The sequence below is a fragment of the Cibotium barometz genome, chromosome 12 (genome assembly GCF_041138505.1).
Source record: "Cibotium barometz isolate CiBa-2024 chromosome 12, ASM4113850v1, whole genome shotgun sequence".
Classification (NCBI taxonomy): domain Eukaryota; kingdom Viridiplantae; phylum Streptophyta; class Polypodiopsida; order Cyatheales; family Cibotiaceae; genus Cibotium; species Cibotium barometz.
Window position 1 is genome coordinate 9,777,600 of NC_141057.1, and position 27,561 is coordinate 9,805,160.

General features: G+C 44.7%; 1 protein-coding gene across 2 annotated transcripts in view; it reads right to left on the bottom strand.

Annotated features, from left to right (window-relative positions):
- Nucleotides 1-16,521, bottom strand: part of LOC147633032 (uncharacterized) — a 34,137-nt gene extending 17,616 nt beyond the window's left edge. The window contains exons 1-3 of one of the 2 annotated variants that reach the window (XM_086806030.1): nt 16,339-16,521; nt 16,069-16,095; nt 5,900-6,023 (exon numbers count right to left, since the gene is read on the bottom strand). In XM_086806030.1, the coding sequence (XP_086662156.1) occupies nt 5,900-5,945 (46 nt within the window). In that variant the 5' untranslated portion in view covers nt 5,946-6,023; nt 16,069-16,095; nt 16,339-16,521. The remainder of the gene's footprint in view (nt 1-5,899; nt 6,024-16,068; nt 16,096-16,338) is intronic. The other variant, XM_086806031.1, reaches the window with a different exon arrangement.
- Nucleotides 16,522-27,561: the final 11,040 nt, after the last annotated feature.

Consider the following 27,561-nt stretch of genomic DNA (forward strand, 5'->3'; position numbering starts at 1 on the left):
TCCACGGGAGGCCGAATCCGACCTATGGGACAGATCAGGTACATCCATTTACATTCCACTCTGGGTATCGATGCCAAAGAGGCATAAAACTGAAAAAAAAAAATAACTCAAAATGAACTCTTAAGACTCTTAAGAGTTTAAATTACAATGGGTTCTATTGCATCTAGTTCGAAATTGAGGTTCAAAATAAAAATAGCTATATTTCATCCATGGATGGATTTGCTCTTGAGGGGGGTGGGGTACGGAATTCTTTAATGATTGCTTGTCCTCCTCTGTATATTGCCCATTTGCCATTCTTTCTTGCTTCTTTAACTTTATTCAGCTCTGCCGATCTGTTCTTGAGTTGTAGCGGGGTGAGTTCATCAGCTATCCATACCTTTGTCCCTTGGAGAGACCTTGTTTGCTTCATCACTGCTATTTTCTCATTGTTGTCCATATAGGAGACTAGAGAGAGAGAGAGAGAAATGAAATGAAATGAAATGTTATATTAACGTCTTCAAAAGGCCATAATGACCTATGAGAAAACGTCTTCAAAAGGCCATAATGACCTAGAGAGAGAGAGAGAGAGACTAGAGTGTGTATGAGCCTTGAGGGAGGGAGACATACCCTGTGTAGTGTTCTCTTGTCCTACGTGCTCTCTTGCATATTGTTGCTACCATGTGTTGGTGGAACAATAGAGAGCAAATGGGGAACATGGACACTTGAGTAGAACAAGAGTGTTTCCGGGTGCTATTCACTCTCCTACACACGACTGAATTCAGCAAAACAGCTCTCTTTCTTGCTGTAATTTCTGGTCTTTTTGCTGAAAACCCTAATTTCAGCCTTCCTTTCTCAAGTTGAACCATAGGGAAAGCTTTCCTACGGTTCCCTTCATCCTCTTGAAGACTTTTGTCGCGAAGGATTGCGACAAAACAAAGATTTCAACACTCCAACCACTTCCATCACAAAGACTTCCGCTGGCATCGACTCTACTTGCAATTGGTAAGCTTTTATGCTTAAATATGGAAGCAAGTAGTAGGAGGGAGGAACCAGATTACAAGATCACATACCCTGTGTAGTGTTCTCTTGTCCTACGTGCTCTCTTGCATATTGTTGCTACCATGTGTTGGTGGAACAATAGAGAGCAAATGGGGAACATGGACACTTGAGAGTGCCTCCACTACTAAAAGGTAGAGTAGTGGAGCTAAGGGGCATCCCTGCCTCACATGGCGGGAGATCTGAAAGTGCTCACCACGCCCCCCACAAGCTAAAACTGTGCTGTGGACCTCCTTATACATACATGAGACCCCTTTGTTCCACTCCTAGGAGAAACCCATCCGTGCCATCGTGCCTTCCAAGAAGTCTCAATCCACTCTATCATAAGCTTTTTCAAAGTCTAGCAAAAGAATGGCCAAGGGTTGTTGGCTAGATTTAGCTCACTCCACAACTTCCCAGAATGAAAAGATGTTATAAAAAATACTCCTTCCTCGGAGGAAACCATTCTGTGTATCATGAATAACTCTCTGAAGAACAAGCTAAAGCCTCATACTAACTGCCTTCACTAAGATTTTGTTAGCGAAACCAAGCAAAGTAATGGGCCTCCACTGTCTGATATTGGTCTTATCCCCGCCTTTCGGGACAAGGTGGATAAGACCCTCCGTGATCAAAGGGGATATCATACCAGTACACCACACCTCCTACAAATCAGTAGTAACATCATCACCGATGTAATCCCAAAACTGCAAGAAGAAGGATGGAGGGAGACCATAATCCCCTGGGCATTGGCCTTTCGAGAGGGGCATGCAAAGCATGTCTCAGCTCATTCTTCGAAAAGGGGGCATCCAAAGAGGCACACATATCATCTGTAACAAGCCTGGGCATGCGCTCCCAAACTATATGTTGTCTCTGTCCAAAGATTGTGCCTCTACAAAGAGCAAGGCCTCATAAAAATCTGAAGCAATAATCCTCACCTTATTTGGATCAATATGAAATTCTCCTTGAGAATCCTGCAAGCATCTCAAACTATTCCTATTGTGCATAGGTCCATGTGCGGAGAAAAATGGTTTGTTGCATCTGCCACCCATCTGTGTCCAAAATGCCTGATAAGCAGAAATGCAAACTCAGCCCACCTATCCATGGCCACCTGTAACTCAGCGCTAACAGTGGACAAAAGGTATGGAATCCAAGAGGACACAAGATGCTTCTCGTGTTCCCTCTAAAGCGCAGCCAACCTGCGTCTGATACTTCACTCCTTGTCTAGAGCCTCTTCTTTCTTGGCCAAGGCAACAGAATGATAGTGCTGGTTAGTCCTCTCAAGCCTCAAGGGCCAAAACAAGTCTCTCACAAGGGTCGGGATGATCACAAAGCCTCCAAATCTCTCTAGCCTCCAGGGAAGTCTCTGCATCCTGATAGAGAGAGTCTAGGATGCAGACACGCGGTACACCCTTCTAGCTCCCAATTTCCGTGATGCACAAGACAACCGGGCAATGACGGCAATAGAGCCTCCTCTATCCACACCCCAGTCATCCACAAAAAATTTGTCCAACCGTGCAAAGATGCATCCATCCCCACTTCTACGGTTATGCCATTAGTAAGATAAGGAATTAGGCCTCCTTTGGAAATCGTCCTCTGTCCAACAATCCTTGCCATAGAAGGAAAGTATAAATCTCTCCGAGGAAACTCTCTCCAAGGGGTGTGTTCTACCCTCACGGCCACCTGTAACTCAGCTCTGACAGTGGACAAAAGGTCTGGGATCCAAGAGGACGCAGGATGCTTCTTGTGTTCCCTCTGACGCGCAGCCAACCTACGTCTGATACTTCGCTCCTTGTCTAGAGCCTCTTCTTTCTTGGTCAAGGCAACAGAATGATAGTGCTGGCTAGTCCTCTCGAGGGCCAAAACAAGTCTCTCCCGCGGGTCAAGATGATCACAAAGCCTCCAAATCTCTCCAAGGGGTGTGTTCTACCCTCACGGCCACACTTTTTGTCCAATGGCTGCTCAACCATATTCAAGTTTCCTCCAACAATCCAATGATCACCACGGGTAGTAGATCTGTGATGGTTCCCCATAGGACTACCCTCTCTCCTCGTATCTTAGGTACATAGATATTCAAGATACCCAGCTTCAATCCCTCCTGCATAACCATAATACATTGTATCCTAGCAAGTATGATAACGCCATGGCCAATAACATAAGGCAAAAGTGATGCTGACACTGAAATGCATAACCCACCTTTGGTCCCTTGTGCACCGGACCAAAAAGTGTGTCCAGAGAGGATCTTACCAGTTTTACCACACTGGAACATATCCAATTTGTGCTCCTGTAGAAGCAACACATCCATAGGTCCACCTGTAATGGCAGGGTGGAGCTAACCCTTAACAAGGCGCTTCCTAGAGCGCGTGGAAAGCCTCCCTAGACCTTGCACATTCCATGAGATAATCCTCATGATAAAGAGGGTTTTGATTCCGGACCTAAGCAAACGCTTGGCTTGAGTTTGGGCCCACCTCTCCTAATGTAGTAGAAGGGGGTAATCCTTGGAGAAAAGCCCAATGTTAGCATGTTCACTCTATCGTGGACTCTGCACAGTCCTGCAAGGCCTCATAATATAGCAACATGTCTTCTGTATCCATACCAAGTGCATCCTACATATTGTCCATCCCAAGCAAGGAGGACTCAACACAGTCATTCCATCCTCATGCAACATCCTTTTGTGAGGATGACTCTGCAAACTCATCACTCTGACCCAATGCATACATTATCTTTGGGGAAGGCCTCATCTTGTGCCCCAGCATTCCCACCTAGAGGGCAGCCGTGAGAGATGACCCGCCACTCCTAGCAAAAGGATGGCCGAGGAGAAGCAATAGGCTATGTCGCTTGGGGAGCGTGTTTGCACCGCCTCCTATGACCCCTAGCCCTAGGGCAATCCCGCGCAAAGTGGCCCACCCAAACCCAGCACTGATCAGGTCTACCTGCTAACATCTCCATACTTTGCTTCTAGGTCCCGGAAGCAGCACAAAATCCTCAAAGGGCTCACTGTCACGAGCCAACACCATAACCCTGGGAACAACATCAGCCGAGCCAGTGGCTACCTGAGCAGCAAAAGTGGGAAAACCTGGGATGGTGGGCACCTATAGGATCAGTCCAAAGGCAGCCCCGATGGCCTCCAACGATGGCCAATAAGCATGAGGAAGACCTAGGAATATGAGTGTGATAGGGTAACGGTTCTGGTCTTCTTCGATAGGGTTGAAGTAGCTAGTGTACAGTAGGAAGAAAATCTTCCTTGGTCCCAAAGGGAAGGGACTTCCCTTGAGCACTTCTGAGGCTACCTCATCTGCATCAAAGTCTGCTTGGAAGAATCCTCTCCCAAGTAGCCTCACATCTTTAAAGTGGAGTGCGGAGTTGGAAGGCAACGCCGCTAGTACCCAATCGCGGGCCTAGATACATGAGGGGTGAGAGCCAAAGATTTTTCCAATGAGTGTCGTCTTGGAGTCTTTCTCAATTTCAGCGAAGAGGAACTCAAGCTTGTCTTGTGAAAATGGATGGTTCGCCCGCCGGCTGGAGGGGGTTGATTAGCCATGATGCTAAACAGAACGAAAGGTCGCCTTGAAACCTGATAAGGAATATTCCATACTTGAGCACGACAGAGGAGGGGAAGCGAAGAGAAGGGAGGCGGAGGGGACGGCAAGAAGGGCAGGAGATGGCAGCAACAGAAGCAAAGGCGGGCAGAAGGGCAGGAGCAAGGCGGGGAAGGAAGGGCTGGATGGGGGGCAGGGCAGGGTGAGGTGAAGGCAGGCAGGAGGAGGAGCAAAGAAGGGGATGGCGGGCAGGAGGTGAAGGCAGCAGGACTGCGCAGCAAAGAAGGGGAGGCCAGCAGGAGGAGAAGTGCGAAGAGGAGGCAAGCGAAGTGAATGGCAGCCAGAGAGGAGGGGGGGGGGGGGGGGGGGGGGGCGAAGGGAATGGCGGGCAGCCCACAGGTGTGCAGGCAAAGAGAAGGGCGCGCAACAGTACGGGGAGCTGGAGTTCAGCAGCCATCAGGTTTCCTAACCTAGATGTCTGTATGGCATTCATAGATAAACTCTTAAACTTCCTTATGCTAGCATTTCATTTCTTTGGTGGTCGCAACTTACATAAAGTGACAGCAATCTAGGTGATGCACCATTAAATGCAAGCACTTGGCTTCTACACTTTCGCAATACCACCAAGTTGGATCTGTTTCAGAATCTCAAGCTTCTTATGAGTACAAAAACAAAACCCTTGTGCTCTCTTGGAGGACATGTCTCAAGAATGCTGGCGATATAACCTTAAGGAAAATCTACTTTGCAGAGAGTGTTCTTTAAGGTTACCCACACATCTTCTTCTGTTACAAACTTTACTTTATCTTCAAATTTGTGTGCACAGTAAAATATGTATGTTATGACCAACTCTTTTTCCTAATATAGATCCTACTACTATATAAGGCATTGAAAGGATACAGAGAATTGTTGTCGTCACAGATTGCCTACTAACAGATTTCTTACAAAAAAAAATACTACCTTCTAAATGCTCCTTAACTTGAGAGCTTGTAAAAAAGTAATGCAAGCATCTAACTAGAAAATAATCATACCGCTTTGAGAAGATTTTGAGGTTTATTTTGGGTTCACTAACTATATCTTACAAACCTGTGTGCTGTATCGGCACACAGGTGTCACTAACTATATCTTACAAACGTGTGTGCTATAGCCTATATCGGCACCTTTTTCAGGCCAAGGAACAGGATTAAGACAACTAAAATAAAGCAAAGGTAAACACATGCCGTTCTTCCAATGTCAAAAAATGAGAGAATGTGAAACAACTTTTTTTTTAAATGTTGTTTAAAAAAATACTTAGGTGTAAATGATTTTGTGAGAAATACAAGGGCAAGATAATTCAGTCTTGGCAGGCTCACCCATGCATTTTGAGAGATGCTCAGAGCAGTTTTGACTACAGCCCATTAAACCATCACTGCTGCGGTCAGCTTGAGACGTAACATCTTGGCCATATGCATCGCTGCAATCAAGTCTTGTGTCTGCCTACTTGAGAGAAAAAGAAAGTTGGCAGTTGGTTAAAACGCAATCAAGATGCTGATGTTTACCCGTTTGATTTCAAATTTGAGGCTTCACTGTAACAATAATAGCATACTCACATCCTTTCAAATTATGAATAAAAGCAGAATGTCCCAGTCACAAGAGAAAAATTAAGGATTGAAACATATAACAAAGTAAACAATGTGTGGTCAGTTCCTCACAAGAAACACGTGATTCTGCGACATCAGGGCATCAAACTCAGGGCCAGAACAAACTCCTCCCCCTCTTTTAGCCTCGAATGAAGAAGGATGTGCATAGTTATGTAAATTTTCTAGGTTTTCATAAACCGCATCCAAACAACCAGGAAGCAAGCTCATTTGTCCTCTATATACTTTAGATCATGAAAAGATATGTCCATGGACTCTGGCGTGGGATGTGGGATTGCAAAAGAGTCACATCTTTAATAACCTTCTCAATTTTGTGGCTAAAGGGGACGAAGCTCCTTGTTCCATGTAAATCTCATGATGACACCTCAAAACTGGCTGAGATTTTTATCCACAAAGTTCTTATTCTTCAGGATTATCAAACCCATTACTAGGTCAGTTATCACTTGTATTTACCCACACATTAGAGAATGTACCTCTTTTCCATGTGAAAATCCATGTGGAGAGTCACAGCCAGAAAAGCTTTGACCAAGCAGTGTAGGTGGGCAGTGCAAAGGTGGTGTCAAGCAGGGCAGTTTGGTTGGGCACCCCACCTCTAATTCAAATGTAAGCTGGCCGCTGTGTGAGTATCTCCCACATCTACAGAAATAGATCCTCTCCTTGTTTATTTTTTCCAGGAAAAAGATCCAAGCTTGTCCAGAGGCTCAATGTGCTGCCAGACCCTCTGGCAGGCCTCCTCCCAGCTGGGAAGAGTCCGGCTCAGATGAGAGCCGGCTGTTGTAATACCCCGAGGCTACAGCCCGAACCTCTGAAAGGGTAGTAGTCATCAATTTATCTGGCCTCCTCAAGGATCTAATTGTTGGAAGGTTGGCGATTTCGAGCGTGTGATCTATGGCTAGAAGGTGCCTTGGATTATCCCATAAGTGGAAGCATGGGAAGTTGAAGAGCCAAATAGAGGCTAGAGTGGCACCTTGTCATAGTCATCTCCTCCAGCCGGTGTTTTGGGAGGCAGCTCACCGAGAGATGGGAGCCCGGTGGAGGGATGCTGCAGTGCCCGTTGGGGGTGTTCGTGGAGCTCGATGGTGATGCATCTCCTACGTGCATTAGTCTTCCGCTGCGCATTCTGACACTAATAACCTTGTGGCAAAAATGGGGCCTGGTTGCAGCAAAGAAATCTTGGGAGACTCTGTTTGTAAAACACTCATGTCTATGTGCTAGGGTTTGAGAGTAAGTGCAGCGGAAAATCAACACATAGAGCACACACAAGAGTCCTAAAACTACTATTCTCTATTATGTACAAGAAATCGTTTACAACTGACTGGGAGATATGGCTAAAAAGTAAAAACGGCAAGTACAGCCCTCTGACCTGTTGAATACTCCTGGCTAGCACTTCCCCCACAGAGAAACGCTCTGTGAAGTCAAACGGTGAGAAATGCAAATGATTTTGGTGATTTTCCAACATGTGTATATATAGGTGCTAGTACCTTACTGTGCTGGTCAAATGTTGCCGATGTGTTCACAACCTAGCACATTATCACTTGCCACATGGCACCTACGCCTATGCACAATTTGCGCCTGCATTTGTTGTTGCTGCCTAGTTCCTACAAGTCATCCATGTATACCTGCATGTACGGTGTGTCACATTCTCCCTCGCTTGCATTGCCCTCAGCTGCACACAGTATCCACATGAAGTGCCCTCTCATAGAAAGAAAAGATCCAAGCAAAACTCATCCAAGGTACCCAAGACCCCAACACTACGAGACCACTTTGCATCCAGTGAGAAGTCTCACATTCTATCCTTGATAGGTCAGCACAAAGACCTGCAACGTTCAGTTGCCAAGAAATATGTGCACTATGAAGACACCTCCGCTGGTAGATCCTCCCAAGGTGAAGACAAATCTGGTGATATGTCCTCCTGTGGTGCCTCCATGACACCACACACTGAAGAATCTCCACCCAATGCAAACGGCACGTGAGAAGAGTCCTGACTCCTCCTCTACTAGCCCTGAAACTCAAGCAACCACCACTGAGACCAAAGATTCTCCACCGAGTGCAAACCGCAACCATGAAGACTCTCCTTCAGAGCTGGAAAATTCCTGTGTCCATAGCTGTGGCCTGAAGACCACTGAAGCACCCCTTCTGAGGGTGAGGCTCTGCAGGGGGAGAGGGAGGGGGAGGTACAATCACCGTTTGCTTCCTCAAGCTCCCCAAGGAGTGGACGTACCCTCGGGCAATGGATGGGATGTCAGTGTGATATGTATGCAGGAGAAATTGGGGCAGGGGGTTATGAATTTTGAGATGTTAATGAGGCCACAATGGTGTCAACAATAGAAGCCCAGGCTGCACACATAGATGTAGATGAAGGTAAAGACCTCATGCATGAGGAAAAAAAGTAATTAAGAGAGTTACAGGTGGATGCCCAAGTTGTGTGGGATGATTTGCAGCACGAGGGAGTTGATGACCATGATGATGATATTGGCTCACATGGTATTAGATGCTGATATGGTAGCTGGAAAAATCCAAGAGGTAATGGTTGACATATCTTAGTTGGGCTGGGATGATAAGGATGATCAAAGGTACAAGTCCAAGACTTGCAAATTATGGTACATATGTGGGTCACTGTCTCACTAGGCTAATCGTCCACCACTGATCGCATTGGTAGTGTAGTAGAGAAAATAGTGCATGAGTCAAGGACTCAATCACTTGAACCCTCTTCTAGATCAGGGTATCAAGAAGGGGATGATGATGGTGCAGCCCATATCAGTATAGTGGATAAGACTGCTCATGACTTAGGGACTACTGCAGATGGCATACAACTGGAGGACACATCAATGCATTAGGCACTCAATAATCCATTGTGGGAGTATTGCAGGAAGACGATGCCAACTAAATCCACGCCAGGAGGAGGAAGATGAATATGAAGACATATCATGTATAGATGACACATCGAGTAAATATGCAAATGAAAAAAAAAAATTAATGTGGGGAAAGTGAACAAGGTTCACGAAAGCTTAGCACATTTAAAGCACATGTGAACCCACTCTAGGCGTGGCTCCATTTGGTGAAGAAAGCATGTACCTCCTGAATCATGATCGGACTTTGCCCGACAGGGTACTCTCTGCCAGGGCCACCAAGTCAAACTTGATCCTGATGTCGCCGTTGCATAAGAACTCGACATCGATGATCCATCCTTGGTTCCCAATGAGGACTGCCTGAAGGCAGTCTCAGAGTTGCCCACGCACTGGCCGGCTGCCAACCAGTTTGCAGACTAACATGGTGACTTCCGACAACTAAACAGAACAGGCTAAGAGCTGGAGGTCTGCTTCAGAAAAAGACGCAGTTGGGGGCGGCCGCGGACGGGGAAGAGGGAACGGCAGCCATGGAGTCCTCCAAAGGGAAAGTCCAGAGGCAACTGGGAAGAGAGCAAAAAACCAGAAAACAGAACTGGGAAGCTACGTGCGGAACAGGAGGGAGAAGAGAATGGGAAAGGGGACTGAGTCGAGGCAGACGAGCAAGGAAAGAACCCCGCCGGAGGGGGGGGTGGAGGAGGGTAGAGATTACGGGCGGAACACGGCAACCAGGATGGGAAGGGACAAGTGAGGGCGAGGAGGGGTGGCGTGCCGGCAGGCAGGACAGGGCCGGGGCGGGGAGGCTGCCCACACGGAGCGAATGCGGGGAGGGGGCAGCAAGTGTGAGGAATTGGGCATGGAGAGGGAAGGGGACTGCACACGAGGAGGCGAGGCAGGAGGTGGGGGTCTGAGCAGCATGAAGGGCAGGGGGCAAGCAGAGGGCAGACAAGAGGGGGCTCAAGGGCGATGGAGAGGGCTGGGGGGGGGGGGTGCTCAGGCACCTGGCCCAAGGTATGTCTGATCATCAATGAAAGAAGCATCTAGTACTCCTTGGGGAGCCTCAGGAAGCAAACGTTGACAAAGAAGCCAGTGACTCCGGCCAAAGGGTCTGGATCTGGAGAAAACCATGGCACCATCTGGTGAAGAAAGCTTGTAACTCCCAAACCATGATCAGGCTCCACGCCGCCCCCAACTGCGTCTTTTCTGAAGTGGACCTCCAGCTCTTAGCCTCTTCTGTTCAGTCGTTGGAAGCCACCACATAAGTCTGCAAAAAATGGTCGGCAGCCAGCTCGTGCACAGGCAACTGTGAGACCTCCTTCAAGCGCTGCCCTCATTGGGAACTAAGGACGGATCACCGATATCTAGTTCTTGTGCAACAGCTACATCAAGATTGAGTTTGACTCGGTGGCCATGGCCTCAGACGCAGAAGAGGGAGCTGCTGCCATGGAGTTCTCTGAAGGGGAAAGTCCAAGGGCGCGGGCTCCAACTGGGAAGAGATCAAAAAACCAGAAAACAAGCACAACCGGGAAGTTGCGCGAGGAATGCGAGGGAGAAGAGAACTGGCAGGGGAAGACTGTTGGTCTTCACCCAAGCTCTTCTCTTCTATAATCAACATAGACACCAAATCTGTGAAATTGGGAATGTTTTCCCGAGTCTGAATAGACGTCTTGAACGCCTTGTATTGTGGCCCGAGACAACGTAGACAGACTTCCACCTTATCATCATTATCTACCCCTGTCATCCCACTGGCCGCATATCACCCATGATCTCACCAACCATGCCAGTGGTGTAAGTGTGGGGCCTATCCCCTAGGCAGGTCATCAGTGTCCACTGCCTCACTAGATGAGCTCGATATCTCAACAGTTTTTACAATTTGTTTCCACCGACGCAGAAAAAACCCCCCACGACCCTTAATGTTCCAAGAGAGATCCTCATAAGGACTAAGAGTAGGAGCGACCAGATCTCGTGGTCGACAAAGGACCCCCTTTAGAGGCGGAAGTACGTCTCGCATAGGTAAGGGAGGGAAAATCTGACGATGTAATCCTTACCTCTCTCTCCCACTCCGGGGAAAAGCCAGGACTAGTCCTCAGAACTGGAGAGGTACCATGACAATGCGAATGTGCAACATCATCCTCAAAGGTACAATCATCCTGTAACTGTAATGCAGCATCCTCCTGTTGTGAAGGAACCAGATCATGTGCCTGCAAAGCCTCATCCTCCAAAGAAGGATCAACATCCAGTGAGGCAAGAGCTGCATAGGGGTTAGGGTGCTCCATAAGGGGTGTGGGTGAGGGTGAAGGGGCAGGTACGGGGGTCCGAGGGTGCCTGCCATCCCTAACCACAACCCAACGCTGTGTGGTATGTTGTGGCAAAGGAGAAACTAGAGTCTCGGCAACTGCAGAAGGCCTCTGATGGGTAGGACCACGCCGCCTCCTAGCATAGCCCCTCGATCTGGGACAATCTCTAGCAATGTGACCCTATCGACGACAAATCCGACACTGGTCAGGTCTGCCTGCAATCTCCATCCTCTGGCGGAAATGAGATCCGTCAGGTCTCTGAAGCATAACATGATCATCAGTAATCGATGGATCAGGAACAAGCACAAGGACTCGGGGTACACCATCAAGAGTGGCGGTAACGGCCGCGGAAACTGAGGCAAGAGAGCTTGGAAAGATTGGTACCTCTAGAACTTGGCCAAAGGATGCCCCTATGGAAGCTAAAAGCTTCCAATAGGACCGAGGAAGAGTAGGGAACCGTAATGAGACCGCGGTAAGGCGTTGATCCTCCGCCACAGGATCAAAGCCCACCTAGTACTGAAAGAAGAAAATGTTCCTAGGACCAAGAGGGAAGGGGCTGCCAGCCAAAATCTGAGAAGTAGCTTCTGAAGAATGAAAGTCCACCTCGAAGAAGCCTCTACCAAGCAAACGAGCATCCTAGAAATGCACAATCAGCTCCAAAGGGAGAGCTACTAGAAGCCATTCACGGGCTTGCGAGCGAGAGGGGTGGGAACCATAAACTCTCTGGACCTCAAGGTCAATGTTGTGCTGAAGAGAGGTGAGCTCGTCTTGTGAAAAATTGATGATTCTGCCGGCCAGTGGGGGTGACGAAAGATTGGCTGCGGCAGAAGAAGCCATAAAGCCAATCAAAAAAATGGGTGGCCGACTTGAATCCAGATAAAATTGCTGCTGATAAAGAGGTGGGTGCAGAAGAGGGGGGCGAAGGCAGGAGCAGCTGGGGTAGCAAAAGCAGTGGGGCAGGCGGGGGCAGAGCAGATGGGCAGGCGGGGGCTGAAGAAGGGCAGGCGAAGGCAGAAGAGGGGCAGGCGGGGACTGTAGAAGGGCAAGCGAGGGCAGCACAGGGGCAGGCAGGGGGCTGTAGATGGGCAGGCGAGGGCACCAGAGGGCAGGCGGGGGCAGCAGAGGGGCAGGCAGGGGGAGGAAAATCAGCAGCGCAAGCTCACGACCCTCCTTCACGTCCAATTTCCAGCAGCGCTGTGAGTGTAGAGGAAATATTCTTTTACATATCCACATACACAAATTACATGACCACAAAAAACCATCAGCCAAAAATACCACCGACACAAGGCTCAGGCCAAGTATCTAATGCCCTAACATGTGGAAAGACAGGCTGCCATCATGCATAAAGAATACATTCCGATGATGGTTTCAAACATAAGATGTTCCAAATATCACTAACATCGTCTACAAACTTTTCAGTCACCATAAAAAGTGTGAATCGCAGGGAAATGCCTGACATCTTGTAGGTAGTGATGCTTGTAAAAAATACATTTACCAATAAAAATTTTGAATCATTCCCATGCAGGGAAATTGCTCAGTCATAAGTTGTGGTCAATACTTGGTATAGAGGTACCAGAGTAACTTTTCTAACGGCGGCAAACAACACATTTTCGGTAAGTTTTTGCTCCAGTAACAGAGCTCCAGCTTTAGACTTGCATTTGGTGTATGCTCAAGTTCAATTGTTGCAGAAGCATAGACACAGCCATGTGGCATGCCCCGAGAACACTGCTTTCAAATCCAACATTTCCAAGATTCCCCTGCAACTTCCACCCATCGTTCAAGTAAAGCCATGCTAGCCCATAACACTCTTGGCTACGGTACAAAGCCTACTAGAGAAAGATTTGATCTTGACATTAAATCAATGACAAGAAAACGACTCCTACCATGCATCTGCTGGACATGGCATACTGGGTTTTTAATTTTGTTTATGAAGCTAGCATTTGTACTTTTCTCTCATCTTGTTTAATTCATGTACTAGAGGTAACCATTTGCCAAGAATAGCCTCCCCACCCTTCTATCTTTATAAACAGCCCTCTTTCTCCTATTTTTTATGAAGACAGTGATGTATAACAAATATTAGAGACAACATAAGGTGTACCAAGCACAAGTAGACGCATCATACATTATTAAGCACCACCCTTTCCATGGGCTTCTCACGCTAAAAGACCACTCCCCTATGTATTAATCCATGGCCAAGTCACACAAAACATAAAACCATATCCTCAAAAAGAAGATAAAAGACCAATACCTATCCAATATCACTTTTCTCTGTCTTGTTGTCCCGATTTCCTGATTGAATTTAAATTTGATACACATCCATAAGGATTATATTTCACTCTTGAATACTGGAAATACACACTTCTGCCTTAGAACTTGTCTCAAAAATTCTCTTCAACAATGGGCTGCTTAAGGTGGTGATCCTACTGCAAAAAGAGTCAACTTCAACTGTGTTCTCTTTGACTCCACTTGATTATGATGATCTGCTCCACATTTCTTGTACAATTTGCACATAACATAGCTACTTTGTTGAGCATATGTGATCCATCTATTTCCAGGTTTGTATGTGATGTGAATGGACTTCAGGAACTAGAATAGGTAGCAGTAGCTCGTCTACCATGCCAACTAAACTCATGATGCACATGTGCCCGTAAAGTTCCCCCCATGTGATGCACATAAAAGTACACTTATCATTATAAGTGGGCTGGGGCCTATAAAAAAGAACTCAGTTCAGAGCGCTCAGCAATCTGAGAAGTAAAAGTTTTGTCCCTGATCTGTGGCCAAGTATCCCATGGACTACAGAGGCTCTTACGGTGGTCCAGGTTGCACAAGGTTACTATGACGCATGGACTTATCTCAAAATGGAAATGTCCATATTCGCTTGGTGACGAGCTACATAACTCTAGTTGGTATGTTGAATATAGACACCACCCGCATCGGTTGTCACATCCAGAAGCTCTAGCAGTCTTCTTTCAGCCCTAAACACCATCTTGGAACATGGTTGATGCAAAACGCATACAGAAGAGGGAGAGAGAGAGCTGACTATTCAATATATGCATATGGTACAAAAAAGATGTACACTCTTGCAGCCCTTGGCTGCCTTCATGAAAAGGTAGAAACCTAATCTAATACCTACTCTTGGACCCAATCCCGAGGAAGGGACTGAATGATAACAATGAGCAACTTGTCCTTTTACAGGCTTTGGGAAGTGGCCGACTGCTGGTCGGCCAAGTCCTGGACATCATATTCTTCAAAAGCTACAACCGCCAGGTCTTTTCCTCCTTCCAGCACTGGCCGACAGCCTTCCGGTGTCCCCCACAAGTTTTCCCTGCCTACTCAAGCAGCACATGCTCCAAAATCAGGTTCTTATCTATTTCTTTATCTTGTTGCCCTTCAGGATTAGCTCTAAGATCAACCCTGCACATGACATTGGTGTTTTCTATGTTTTGGCTAGCCCAAAAGATAGCTATTGATTCGTAACCATAATCATGTGTAGCAACTAAACATCCCAGTTTAGTCTTGATTGCTAGAGAGGCTGAGATCTAGCACCCAAATAACCACCTCATTTTCCTACAACGTTGCAGTTGTATAGGGATTATTACTAAACAACTGATGGTTTCATTGAAAGACCAAGGTAGCTTATGCTAGAAGTTTTTCCAATGGTCAAATTACAGTCCCCTACCATCCTTTGAGGCAAGTTCTCTAAGGACATAGCCAGAGATAGTAAAAGGTGAGCAAGTCTTTTCCACCCAATGATGCTCAAGATATTTGTGATAAAGTGGGGATCAGTTCACAATTATACTATGTATAATTTACAAGCAATTGGATAAAGGGTTTAAGTCTGTGTTTTTTTTTAGAAGAGTTTTACCTCTTCCAAAGCCCTATCATGTATTACAGGCACGGAATTTGATAAATGATAAGATCTTGGAGCTCATTGGTGAGCCTACATATCTCTATTTCATACACACTTATATAAATTAAGCTCAAAGGCATGCTCAAAGATAGGTACAAGGACAGGCTCGAAAGACACCCTCAAAGGTAAGCTCAAAGGAAAGCTTAAAGGAGGCCAGTCTCAAAGGATCTAATATTCAAGCTACATGAAAAGAATAACTTTGTGTTGGATGTATACAAAGCATAATCTACAATTAACATGAAGAATGTGGTGGTGTGCTAAAATTTATTATTAAGCTTGATAAAAGTGAAATTGTAAAGGGGCATCAAGAATAGATGCCACAACTAGTTTCTACAGGATTTTTAATCCAAAATACTATGACCAAAAATACTAATGGCTCCTAGGAGGACCATTCAACACTCGTTCTCTAATTCATAGTCTGACAAAAGATGTATGGAGCAATTCTTAGACTGATGACTTTTGGGAAACCACCATCTGCCCCTCTTTTTCAGACAACAGAAAATATCAAGAAACAAAACAAAGAGAACCTCCCTGTGGAATATGGACCAGCTCCAAAACCTTCTACGCATGCCCACCAAAGACTTTCTTTGGGTAGGCTATTGGGGTAAAGATATACGTGATAAACTCCAAATTTCATTAGCTAACGAGGCAATCACCCACAACCAGACAAGATCGGGAGCCAAACAATCCTCAAAGTCACTGATCCAAATGAGTTTGAGCTGCTTCATCTGTTAAGATCTAAGATAAGGCCTGCTAATCATAGTTGCATGGAACGGGGACAAGAACAGGAACAGGAAAAAAATCTTGCTTTTTCTGGAGAAATCATATTACCTGAGCAGAGGTACGCCCATGAAGACTCTGCAAAAACCCAGGAAACAAAGAACTTTTCTCAAAGATGGGTCTTGAATTTTTTTTGAATGAAATTGGAGATCAACAATTTGCAAAGCTTTGCAGAGTATTAATTAATTTATTATATTTATGTTTATATAGACAAAGGAATGTCAAAAAATGGCGAGAAAAGCTAAGCATCTCTATGACAGAAAAAGCGAGAGAGAGAGAGAGAGGGAGAGAGAGAGAGAGAGAGAGAGAGAGAGAGAGAACCTGTGTGTGCAGATTGAAATGGGCTCAAAGGGTCGAAAATTTATCGAAAGAAGAAAAACCAGAAAAAAAAACAAAACAAAACAAAAAAAAAAACAAAACAAAAAGGAGGTTTCTTTTTGAATGCTAACAGCAAAATAGAAAGAGAGAATATGGGAGAAGGAGTCAGCGGCAAAATGGTGACGTGGTCCTTTATCCACAAGGCTAGCCAATAAAATGCCCTTAATATTCCCCTTGCGACATTATGACGTCACGCCTGCATATCCTCCTGCATCGAAGCTGAGGGTGGCCACGTGTGTTGTTCTTTACCTTGAAGTTTTTTTTAAAAAAAATAAAGCTTCTTGTGATAACGTTTAATGTAATACGCCCTTCTTTTTCTTTAGGCTTTCCAATTTTTTTATCTTTTTTTTGGATCAATAATATGCATTATATATAAACTGAAAAGGGCCAAATACACTTTATGACATAAAAGATCTGAGTTTCTCCTACAGTCCCCTGCACTTCACATTTAACTTCACTTAAGAGTTTACACAATAAATCCCATCTCTCCTCCTCCAACAAGAAACTGGAGTGCTCCCAAGAGATCTGATAACCCAGCATGATACAAGCTTCCATCATAGCTTCCGAAGTGCAGCCTCTAAGGGACTGTTTTTTCAACTTTCCCGCTCTCTTGGTCTAGTACCAACTAGGTTCTCTGCATCTTACAAAATGTTGAGTTGGTAACTTTAAGAGGAGCAAAAGAGAACAGAAGCATTTGCCTTTTGCATAAACCTCAGAAGCATCAACAAGTTCCCTTATCATTAACGTCCAAGGGTCTCTGAAGCAAGCACTCAGGTATCATCAAGGCACTCCTTGCAATGCAATGAGTTGGCATATGTAGGATACCAATACCCCCCTCTTCCTTCAGAACAGACAATTTATTCCATGCCAACCAAGCTGGTACTCTTTTGGTTACTCTACCATTCCTCCATAAGAAATCTCTAACAGGCTCAATTATTTTTTTCAAATGGTACTTACCAAAATCCACCATTGGGCCTAAGAACATTATGTAAGCATTCAGTACTGCATTACAAATATCAATCTTGTTATGGAATGGAACTCTAATGTCCTCCCATTTCCTTAATTTCTTCAGAAATCTATTTACAGCCCAATCAGTCATCTGTTTATTAGTAACCCCAACCTTAAAGGGGATTCCTAGCAATCTAACAATTTGTCCCTTTTGCACCACCTCACATCCCCACCTCTGCATGTCAAAGTCATTGTCTTTTGTCAAACTGATGATTCTAGATTTTTGTATATTACACCTGGAGCTAGAAGCAACAGCAAATTCCTACACAATATCCAAAGCCACTCTAAAATTGTTGTTCTCAGCTCTTAAGAAAAGCCAAGAGTCATCAACAATATCCAAAGCCACTCTAAAATTGTTGTTCTCAGCTCTTAAGAAATGCAGAGAGTCATCAACAAAACATTGTATAACCAAATGATCACTGTATCTCAATTTTAGACCAGTGATACTCCCTGTTCTGAAAGTATTCTCTAGTGACACCACCAGTGGGTGAGAGGCAATGCATCACATTAGAATGTCCTCCCCAAGATAGAGTATAGATACAGGTTGCCATTTTAGTCCCAAAACCAAGCTTTTCCATAATTGTTGCAACAAAGGACCAGTGCACCGTATCATAGGCTTTCTCTAGATCAACGGTAGCATGATGCATTTTTGTTGGGTTTTGATAGCCACATCTCTTCCTGAGATAAGGCAGCAAAGATGTCATAAATTGACCTACCCTTAATAAAGCCATGTTGTTTTTTGGACACAACTTCCTGCAATACTGGGGTAATTCTGAGGGCAATCACTTTAGCCAAGATTTTGTAGATCACAGTTAACAAAGTGATGGGTCTCCAGCCAAACCTATTGCAGGCAGTTTGCTTTGGAATCAGGTACACTAGCCCTTCTTTAAAGTCCCTATCCATGCTGCCAGTGTTGAAAGCTTTCCTACAAACTTCCCCAACAATATCCTTTAAGGAAGGCCAAAAAGCAATGAAGAATTCAGTGGATAGCCCATCCCATCTTGGAGCTTTATCTCTCCCCAATTTCAGCAAGGCAACCCAACACTCCTCGACATCCACATCCCTTTCTAGCTATTTAGCTTTGTCAGGATCCACATTCGGACTTATTAACCCCAACAATCTATCTTTAGCTTGAAATCTCCTCAAAGAGTAATCCTCCTTCAAACTAAGGGTGGACCCCAGGAACTTTACCCATTTCCTAGCCAATGTGTTCATATCATTCAAAGGAAGTCCATCTTCAATAGTATTCTCCATCACCTCTCTATTGTTCCTTCCTTTGGAAAGCTTAAACAAACTACTTTCAGGTTTCCTTTTGTTGTTAAAAAACTTTCATTTGGACCACTTTTCCTCCTCTCTAGGACATTTGTCATCTTCATCCTTAGTGTCATCTTGCATTTAAAATACAAAAGTTGGTTTCCTCTGCATTCAGTCCACCTATTTGTCTTTTGATTTGTAGTTTCTCCAATTGTAAGGCCCAGTTCCTTCTTTCACATCTCCTTTCCTCTGCCCTCCACAGCTCTAATAATCCCTTGCATTTCATCGGCAAATTGCCTCCATGCACCTTCTACCCCCCCTCTCTCTCCTTTTCAACTTTCTAATTACTTCTTCAGTATACTCCACAAAAAGAGCGTCCTTAAGGAGGAGGTTATTGACTCTTAGTTTCCTTGTGGGGTAATGAGAAAGATCAAGCTTAACCCCATCACTCACATCCCAACACCATTTCAAAGGCATGTGAGCAGATAGAGCAGAGCTGCAGTCAATAGAGACTCTCAAAGTATGTGGGACCCAAGTAGCTTGTTTGCTAAAGAAAATCCTATCAATTCTGGAAGAAGAAGATATATGTTGCAAACTAAAATAAGTATGTCCCTCTAATCCCCTAACTGTTGCTAACTATCCATGAGACCCAGATCTCTTCTTATGTTCTCCCATTTACCTTTTTTCCTTTCCTATCAGAACAGTACTTCCACCACATCTATCCACTACTTTTTCTACCATGTTAAAATCTCCCAAAATAATACACGGGACTTGAATATTTAAGTTGGCAATCTAGTTCCACATATCACTCCTAATTTTGTGGTTGTGAGCCCCATAGATATTAATCAGCTAGATTCTTTCCCCTCTCACTAGGATTTCTACCACCAGAATCCTACCATTAGGATGGTTGGCAACTATACTAGGGTTAAGATCACTCTTAACTAAGGTCATCACTCCGCTATAACCCGAATTTACACCCCCATACATAATCACCCAATCTCTGAATCTATCCTTTCGAGAGATTTTGCCAAAAAGATTGTGTACTTGTATGGCCAAAACCGAATAGCCCCATAGTTTCACTAGCCCCTGTAATGAAGCATTCTTTTTTTTTGGTCTTTTTATCCCTTTTACGTTCCACGTGCACCCAAAGAAGTTGGAGTATTTTTTCATAAAGGTGCAGTTTCCAGGACCATGTCAACTTCCTCCCCATCCCTTATCACAATTTGTTTTTTTTGAATCCCTTTCCAAGCCTCATCCACTAGAAAATAAAACCTTTGTTCAGACAACAGACGGCTATCACTTTCTTTTAATGGATTGAAAGGGTTTGAGTATAGAGTAGAGCTCAGACTACCTTGGGAATTGGAGTTTTTACCCTCAACCCCCTAATTATACTGATTCTTCTTGGCTTCCATCTTAGCTTGCCTTACACAAGATTTCCCTTTTACCCTAACCCATTCACCCTCCGAACTGCCCTCGCCTGCCTCCTTCATCACTTCCTTTCCCTTCTCCTCCTTCTTCTGACTCCCAGCCGAGTCGGTAGTTTTTTCCACACCATCATTTTCATCTTTTGTGACAGGCTGTTTAGGACAGTTTTTAGCTATATGACCAACACCTCCACATTTAAAACACGCTCTCGAAAAGGCTCTCAAAAAGGCTCCAAAATTTCAGGCCCAACTCCACATACCCCAGTCACCCAAGTCCACATCTAAAGATTTTGGCGTTTCTTTGGTAGTGTTCCAAGAAATGCAGACAGTGTTTGCTTGTCTACTGACCACATCGTGGCTTTAGCCCTAAGGCTAAGCCTCTATCCGCATCATCCAAACAAATAAAGTCAACCTCAGTAGTGCCATGAGTTTCATCCGTCCATTCATCATTGTCAGATATTTCCTTTTCATTTTCCCATCCACATAAACTCATCAAAAATGTAACCATGCGAGAATAGTCATCTTGTGGAAAAGGAAAGCATTGGGCTATCGGGGATATGTCCTCTTCGGAGTAGGGGTCAGTCATGGTCAATAGGCGAATTAGCCATTCTAATTCCTCAACATTTTCCTCTCTGGCTAGTACATCTATATGATCCCATTCAGTTTCAATTACAGGATAGCACATGTGGAATATCTGAGAAAGGTACAGATGATACCTCTCACCAAAGGTAGGAGTGGATGAAGTGTATGATGATCGGGCATCTGCCATATCTGCAAACACAGATATAGCATCAGTAGGTTTATGATAGGACAATCTAGTTCTTGATTGTATACGGATATTTCTCTTGTTTTTGTGCTCTTGCTCTTTTTACTATTTTTTGTTTTTTTTTCTTTGTTTTTTTTTAAAATGTATGAAGCTATATATATACATCCCCTTGAATTTGGCAATTACATGGTCAGGGGAAAAGGTTAAGGAGGAAGCATTAGAATGTCGAGCGTGAGTACATGCTCCCCCTTTCCTTGGGTGGATCATATTATTTGCAATGATGTTGCAGCCTCTTGGAACCAATTTGTCCAGCGGGTCATAGGTTGTGATGTGGGCAGATAGCTTTTTATGACCCTTGTGGCCACATCCAATTGCAGAGATGGTAGTGTACGCTCCCATTGATGAATGGAGGAAATGGTTTCCGACGATACTATTATAAGGGGAGACGTAGACTCATCGGTTTTTTGTTGGGTGTTGACAAGAGTAGGTGTAGAGCATGTAGAAACTTCTATATGAGTGTGTGCCTAGCATGAGGAGCTAGAAGCTTCATGTGGCTCCCCCCTTCCTGAGCTAGGTGGTAATGACCGATATCGTTTGGGAATCCAAACTAACTCTGGAAGAAGTGGTGCGGAGCACTCTATTACCTTTCCCATACCACGGTCTTGAATTGTCATTGGGGTGGCAACAATTGGTTTGCAAGGTTTTACAGGTGATGTAGAGGGATTCAACTTATGTTTAGGGACCCAAATCTGGTCATTCCCCTCGTAGTACCCTTGGGCTACTAATAATTTTTTAGGGATCCATCGCGATGTTACATTGCCCTTTCTCGGGTGGGTAGCTGCTTTCCTTTTACGAGGCTTCTTGGTGGCTGAACGAGATTGAGCAGGGGAAGTAGCTGTTAACGAAGCTTTGGGGACCCATTTGTATATACTCTTTGGCATAGTAAGCGAAGCTTTAGGGACCACCTTGCCTGTTTCCACTCTTGGCGTTGAAGTGTTAGAGGGGTGGCCAACAATCGAAGATGGTTTTGCCACTGGACTTTGTGATTTTTCATTATCTAATATTTGAGTGGATGACTTAGGTGCGGGATTTTGAGCGGTCAGACCTAGTGTTGGTTCTTGCGTTGTGACTTGTCTGGTTGCCCAATCGATATTGCACTTGGTGGCCATCATCCATTTGCGCCCTAAGATTACAGTCCCTTCCATGGTACCAGCAGGCATAACCAAAAAGCTTTGAATTATGGTTCCCTTGTCATAAGCAACCGGAGTGTGCAGAATTCCTGAGACATGGGTTTTCTTCTTGTTGATTCCTTGAACTTGGATAGAACTTTTGGATAAAGGTGGTTTTCCCAGTTGACACCACACGCCATATGATAGCAAATTGTGTTGAGCTCCTGTATCCAATAATGCATTATACAGCACCTCCCCGTAAGGACTCTATAACTCAATTGGGTATCTTAGAGGTGGGTCAGATTCCAGTGCATCCTCCTCTGCTTCCTCGAAAAATACTTGCGTAATTCCGAAGTTGGCTTCTCGTTGTCGCCTAGCACGCTGTTGACGTTCTTTGGCTTCGACTCTCGCTTGTATCTTTTTAAGCTCAGCTTGTTCTTTAGCTGCCTTCTTTTGATGGATTGCATGTAACTCCTCCTGGCTCAGGGGGTCATAGTATCTTTTGAATTTACTCCCATTAAGGAATCCAATGGTTTCAACTCCTTCGAGAGTCTCCACTCTGATGGTACCTTGCGGGGTAATTTCACATACTCTATATGGTCCCTTACCAGCATATTTGAGCTTCTTCTTTTCGTTTCGCACTCCATACATCAGGACTTTATCCCCAACCTTGATGTCCTTGTCCTTTAGATGGCGATCAAACCATTTTTTCCTTCTATCCTTCTCCACAAGGGCATTGTATACAGCCAATTGTCTTTCTTTGTTTAGCCGCTCAAGGATATATAGACGCTCTACTAAGGGATTACCATCCCAACCCTCTTGAGTAGCAACACGAAGACTAGGAATGACAAATTCCCACGGCATGACTGCTTCTTGGCCATATACCATTTTGAATGGTGTGCAATTAATAGCCACTTTGTACGCAGTACGATAGGCCCATAAAGCTGTCGTAAGCTTTAGATCCCAATCCGTGCGATGAGCTTCAATTATCTTTGTCAAAATAGAGATTAAAGTCTTGTTGGTACTCTCGGCTTGGCCATTCGCTTGTGGATAGTAAGGAGTAGATTTATGATGGGATATCATGAAATTTGTTGTGGGCTCCTTAATCACTTCATTTATAAAATGCGTACCATTGTCGCTCACAAGTTCAAAAGGACAACCGAATCGTGTGATTATATTTTTAAAGAGGAACTTGGTTGTTGTCCTCACATCTGCCTTACGTGTCGCTTTCGCTTCAGCCCATTTGGTCATATAGTCAGTGGCCACAATAATATAGCGAGATTGTGTGTTTCGGGCCGCTGGACTAATTGGACCTACAAAGTCTAAACCCCACTTTTCAAATGGTTGGTTTACTTTGATCGGATGTAGGGGCATCTGATCTTTCCTCTGGGGTTTCTTGTATCGTTGGCATTCATCGCAACCCTTCACAAAGAGTGATGCATCTTGGAACATAGTGGGCCACCAATACCCTGATTGTAAGATCTTTCGCGCAGTTAAGTCTCCTGAGAAGTGACCACTGGCTACGCCCATATGTGCTTCTTGCAAAATGTATAGATACTCATCCTCTCGGGCACAACGCCTAAGAACGTCATCCTTTCCTCTTTTATAAAGAGTCCCGGCTATCAGGCAATAGGGTTCACATTCTTTGATTAGCTTTCGAGCTAGATCTTTACGAAGCTCCTTGGGTGGAAAGCCATTAACCAAAAAGTTAACAATCTTCTCACTCCATTCAGGCATTGTCTCCACCATGAACAGGGAAGTGTCCGGTAAGTCATCATCAACCCCCGTAGGAGCTTCACCATTAGGTATGCGAGACAAATGATCAGCCATAACATGTTTTTTGCCAGGTCTCACAACAACAGTGAAATCAAACTCAAGAAGAATCAATAGCCATCGTGTGATTCTTCCTGTGGAGTATGGTTTGTTTACCAGATACAACAATGCTTGATGATCCACATAGAAAACAAACTTGGTGGCAAGGAAGTAATAACGAAATTTTCTTACTGCATATATCATTGCCAACCCTTCTCGCTCCGTAGTGGTGTAGTTCATCTCAGCATCGTCGTTCACGACGACTGGCAAAGCTAATGGGGTAGTCTAGCTTGTGTTCTCCAGGTTGAGTTAACACACACCCAATAGCAAAGTTTGATGCATCAATATGCACATGGAAGAGTAAATCCCAGTTAGGCATTCTCAAGATTGGAGCACTCGCCAAGGCCTTCTTTAATAGCTCATAGGCACGGTCACATTCTTCGGTCCAAATAAACTCAATGAGAAGCTTATACAATGGTCGAGCTATCTCGGCGACGAAGAAGAGAATAAACCTTCGATAATAACCAACGTGGCCCATAAAGCGTTGGACTCCCTTGTAGTTGGTGGGTGGTGGCAGTTCCAGAATGACCTTGATTTTACTCTCGTCCGTGGAAATCCCATTTTTGGACACTATATACCCTAAGATAACTCCGTGTTTAACCCAGAATTGGCATTTGAAAGGATTCAAGGAGATGCGATATAATCTACACCTTTCAAATATTTTTCGTAAACACGTCAAGTGCTCGTCCCAAGAGGAATGAACACAAAGATTAATCTAAGAAAGCTTCACAGAAGTCCCTTAGATATTCCTTAGAGGCCGTGTTTATCAATCGTTGGAATGTTGCAGGTGCATTGGTCAAGCCAAAAGCCATGACGCGAAAGGCAAACACTCCAAACTCCGTGATAAATGCTGTTTTAGCTTGGTCCTGCAATTGTGATCTGATTGTAACCTGAGTACCCATCTAAAAAGCTATATGCCTCCTTGCCTGCCACTCTTTCAAGCACATGTTCAGAATATGGCAAGGGGTAATGATCCCTTCTGGTGGTTGCATTAACCTTTTTGAGATCAACGCACACTCTGAGTTTCCCATTCTTCTTTGGCACGATGACTATCGGAGAAACCCATTCTGAGTGCTCATTTGGGTATATGAATCCACATTTTACCAGCTTTTCAATTTCCTCTTGTACAATCTTTGCGTACTTAGGATTCATTGGGTAGGGACGTTGCTGGACTGGTTTAGTAGTGCTAATCATTGGAATCGTGTGTTGCACCACCGAGGGTGGAACACCCTTCATATCATGATATGTCCAAGCAAATATGTCCTTGAATTCTTTAAGAAGCTTCGTAAGTGCAGCTTCTTCCGCCTTGGTGAGGTCTTGAGCAATAAAAACTGGTTTAGACTCCTCACCCGGATCTGCTAAGTCTATCTCCTTAACTACCGCAGGGCCATCGTAGACACCGCTACTCCCATTGGTAGGCGTTCGTTGGGCTTTTGTGTAGACTACTTTATGTTCCCCTGTGGTGAATGATTTGAAATGCTCGGGTGTGGGGTGTAAGTCTACTGGTTCTTGTTGTGCCCGATTTTTTTCTTTTAATTCCGCCTCCTTTTGTTGTTGAGCTAACTCTTGGTTTTGCCGCCTTCTTGCAGTACGACTTAGTTTTGGCTTCTCTTTGATTTCTAATTGGGCGACGTCATGAGGTTGCGGAATACACCACATGACACTTTGGAGGTATTGTTCCCAATTATCCGCTATCTTCCGATGAGCGTCAATGGCTCCTACATAACTAAGCCATTCTGCAGTGGATCTCTCCTTATTTATTGCAGTTCGTACATTAGCTCGATAGCGTTGGCGTTTATGTCTCGTTTTCTTTTTACCAAGTTTTTGATTTTTGTTTCTATCAGATTCGGACTCACTTGGTCGATCTTCACTTTCGGATGAACTGCAGGAGGCCACTGTCCTAGGCCTTGAGCACCTTGCTTCCACATTTGGGTGAATATTTGATTCATTTTCCCCATCAGGCTTAGGGTCAGTTTCTTCTTGAGATTCATACTCAGAGTTGCATTGGTCAGAGTCTTCGCTACTTTCAGTGTCGGTGGAGTTTGCCACGTTCTCGCCATCAGGAGTGAAGTGCATAACACCTATCATGTTTATTGGCACTAACGGTGGCATATCTTGCCCCTCAGGTGTTACCCAACTTGTACCTCTATTTCCCCATGTGTCTATGGTTGCCGCTAGGTGTACCCAATCCACGTTATCTGACTCAGTCATACCCGGTAGGACATCCATATAAGGAGAATCTTTCCCATCATCAGTCTCTTTTTTGCATGTATAGCAATACCTTAATGGGGCGGAGTGAGCAATGGTATCCGATCGATTATCGATGATAACCTTGCTTCCTAAAGGATGTGCACGACCATTCTCAAGATCAACTCGAATGACAGAGTCCTGGAATTGTAGGTAGACATGGTTTTTCGACCAGTCATGCACCATTTGTGCTTCCCTCATGAAAGGACGTCCTAAGATCATTTGATATGACATAGGATGCTTGGAGAAATCCATTACAATGAAGGTATGTCTTACCTTGTACCCCAGAACCTTGATCTTAAGGTCCCTTAACATTCCAATAGGCTTAGCAATAGTTTCGTTTGCCATCTTAACCACTATGTTTGTGACTTCGAGGTGAGGTCTTCCCATAGATTCCCAACAGTTTTTAGTCACAATGCTCACGCCAGCACCACCATCAAGGATTCCCTTTAGAGTTAACCCCTTGGTAGTAATGGGGAGGGTTGCATTAGATTCGTCCCCTTCAAAGTACTGTCCCAACTTGTTAACAGGTATTTCCACGACCGAGTTTTCATCAAGGTTGGGTTGTAGATCCCAATGTTCCTCCTCATCTTGAAGCGTGTCGGCTCTATCCATATTTGCAAATTGTGGTAGCCCCGCCTTTAGTTCTCCATTGAGAAATGCCCGAAGAGCTAAGAATAGCTCAAGATCTCTGTATAATTTGGATATGATCGTGGTTCTGATTTCAGAGGACATGAAATCCATTAGCTTAGACACATTCAACGGTACTTTTCGAGACATCGCACCTTGAGTAGGGACTGGTGAAGATGGAATCACTTCCTTTTCAATGGGATCAGGCATTCCCTCACTAAACATCCTTTCCAGCAAGAAGGGTGTTTGCCCACTTCCGGATGTCCTATCCTCACTTTCTTCCCGAATGATACTAGGTATAGCTAACGGTTTATGGTTCCGGTGAGGCTGAACTTGCGTAGGAAACACTGTGTCTAGAATTTTGATTTTTCTCGGGTTTGGCTCCAGTTCTCTTTGTGTTTCTTCCACCAAACCCCTTAAGTGTTGCACTTGTTCAATCTCCTCAACTGGGTTTGGATGAGTTCCAATCTTTTTCTTAAGGGTTTTTTGGCCCACAAGGCTTGTCTTGGGGAGTCTCAGTCAGTTTGGGTGGTCGAGAGGGCATTAACTGACTTGGTTGTGGGGCCGAGAAAGTTTCCTTCTGTTTTCCCTTATTTATGTACTCGCTTGATTCTCCTTCATTGAGCTCCCGAGTGGGTTCCTCCCTTAAGGTAGTGGCTTTGGTCCCCATGGTTTCTATTGAATCGGAATCATCTTCAGGATCATTCATATACACGGGGTCGTCTCCTGTCCCTATGTTAGTCTTTGAACTAGGCTTGGAGCTCGTGGCATTAAGCGATCTCTTCCGTCATGTTTT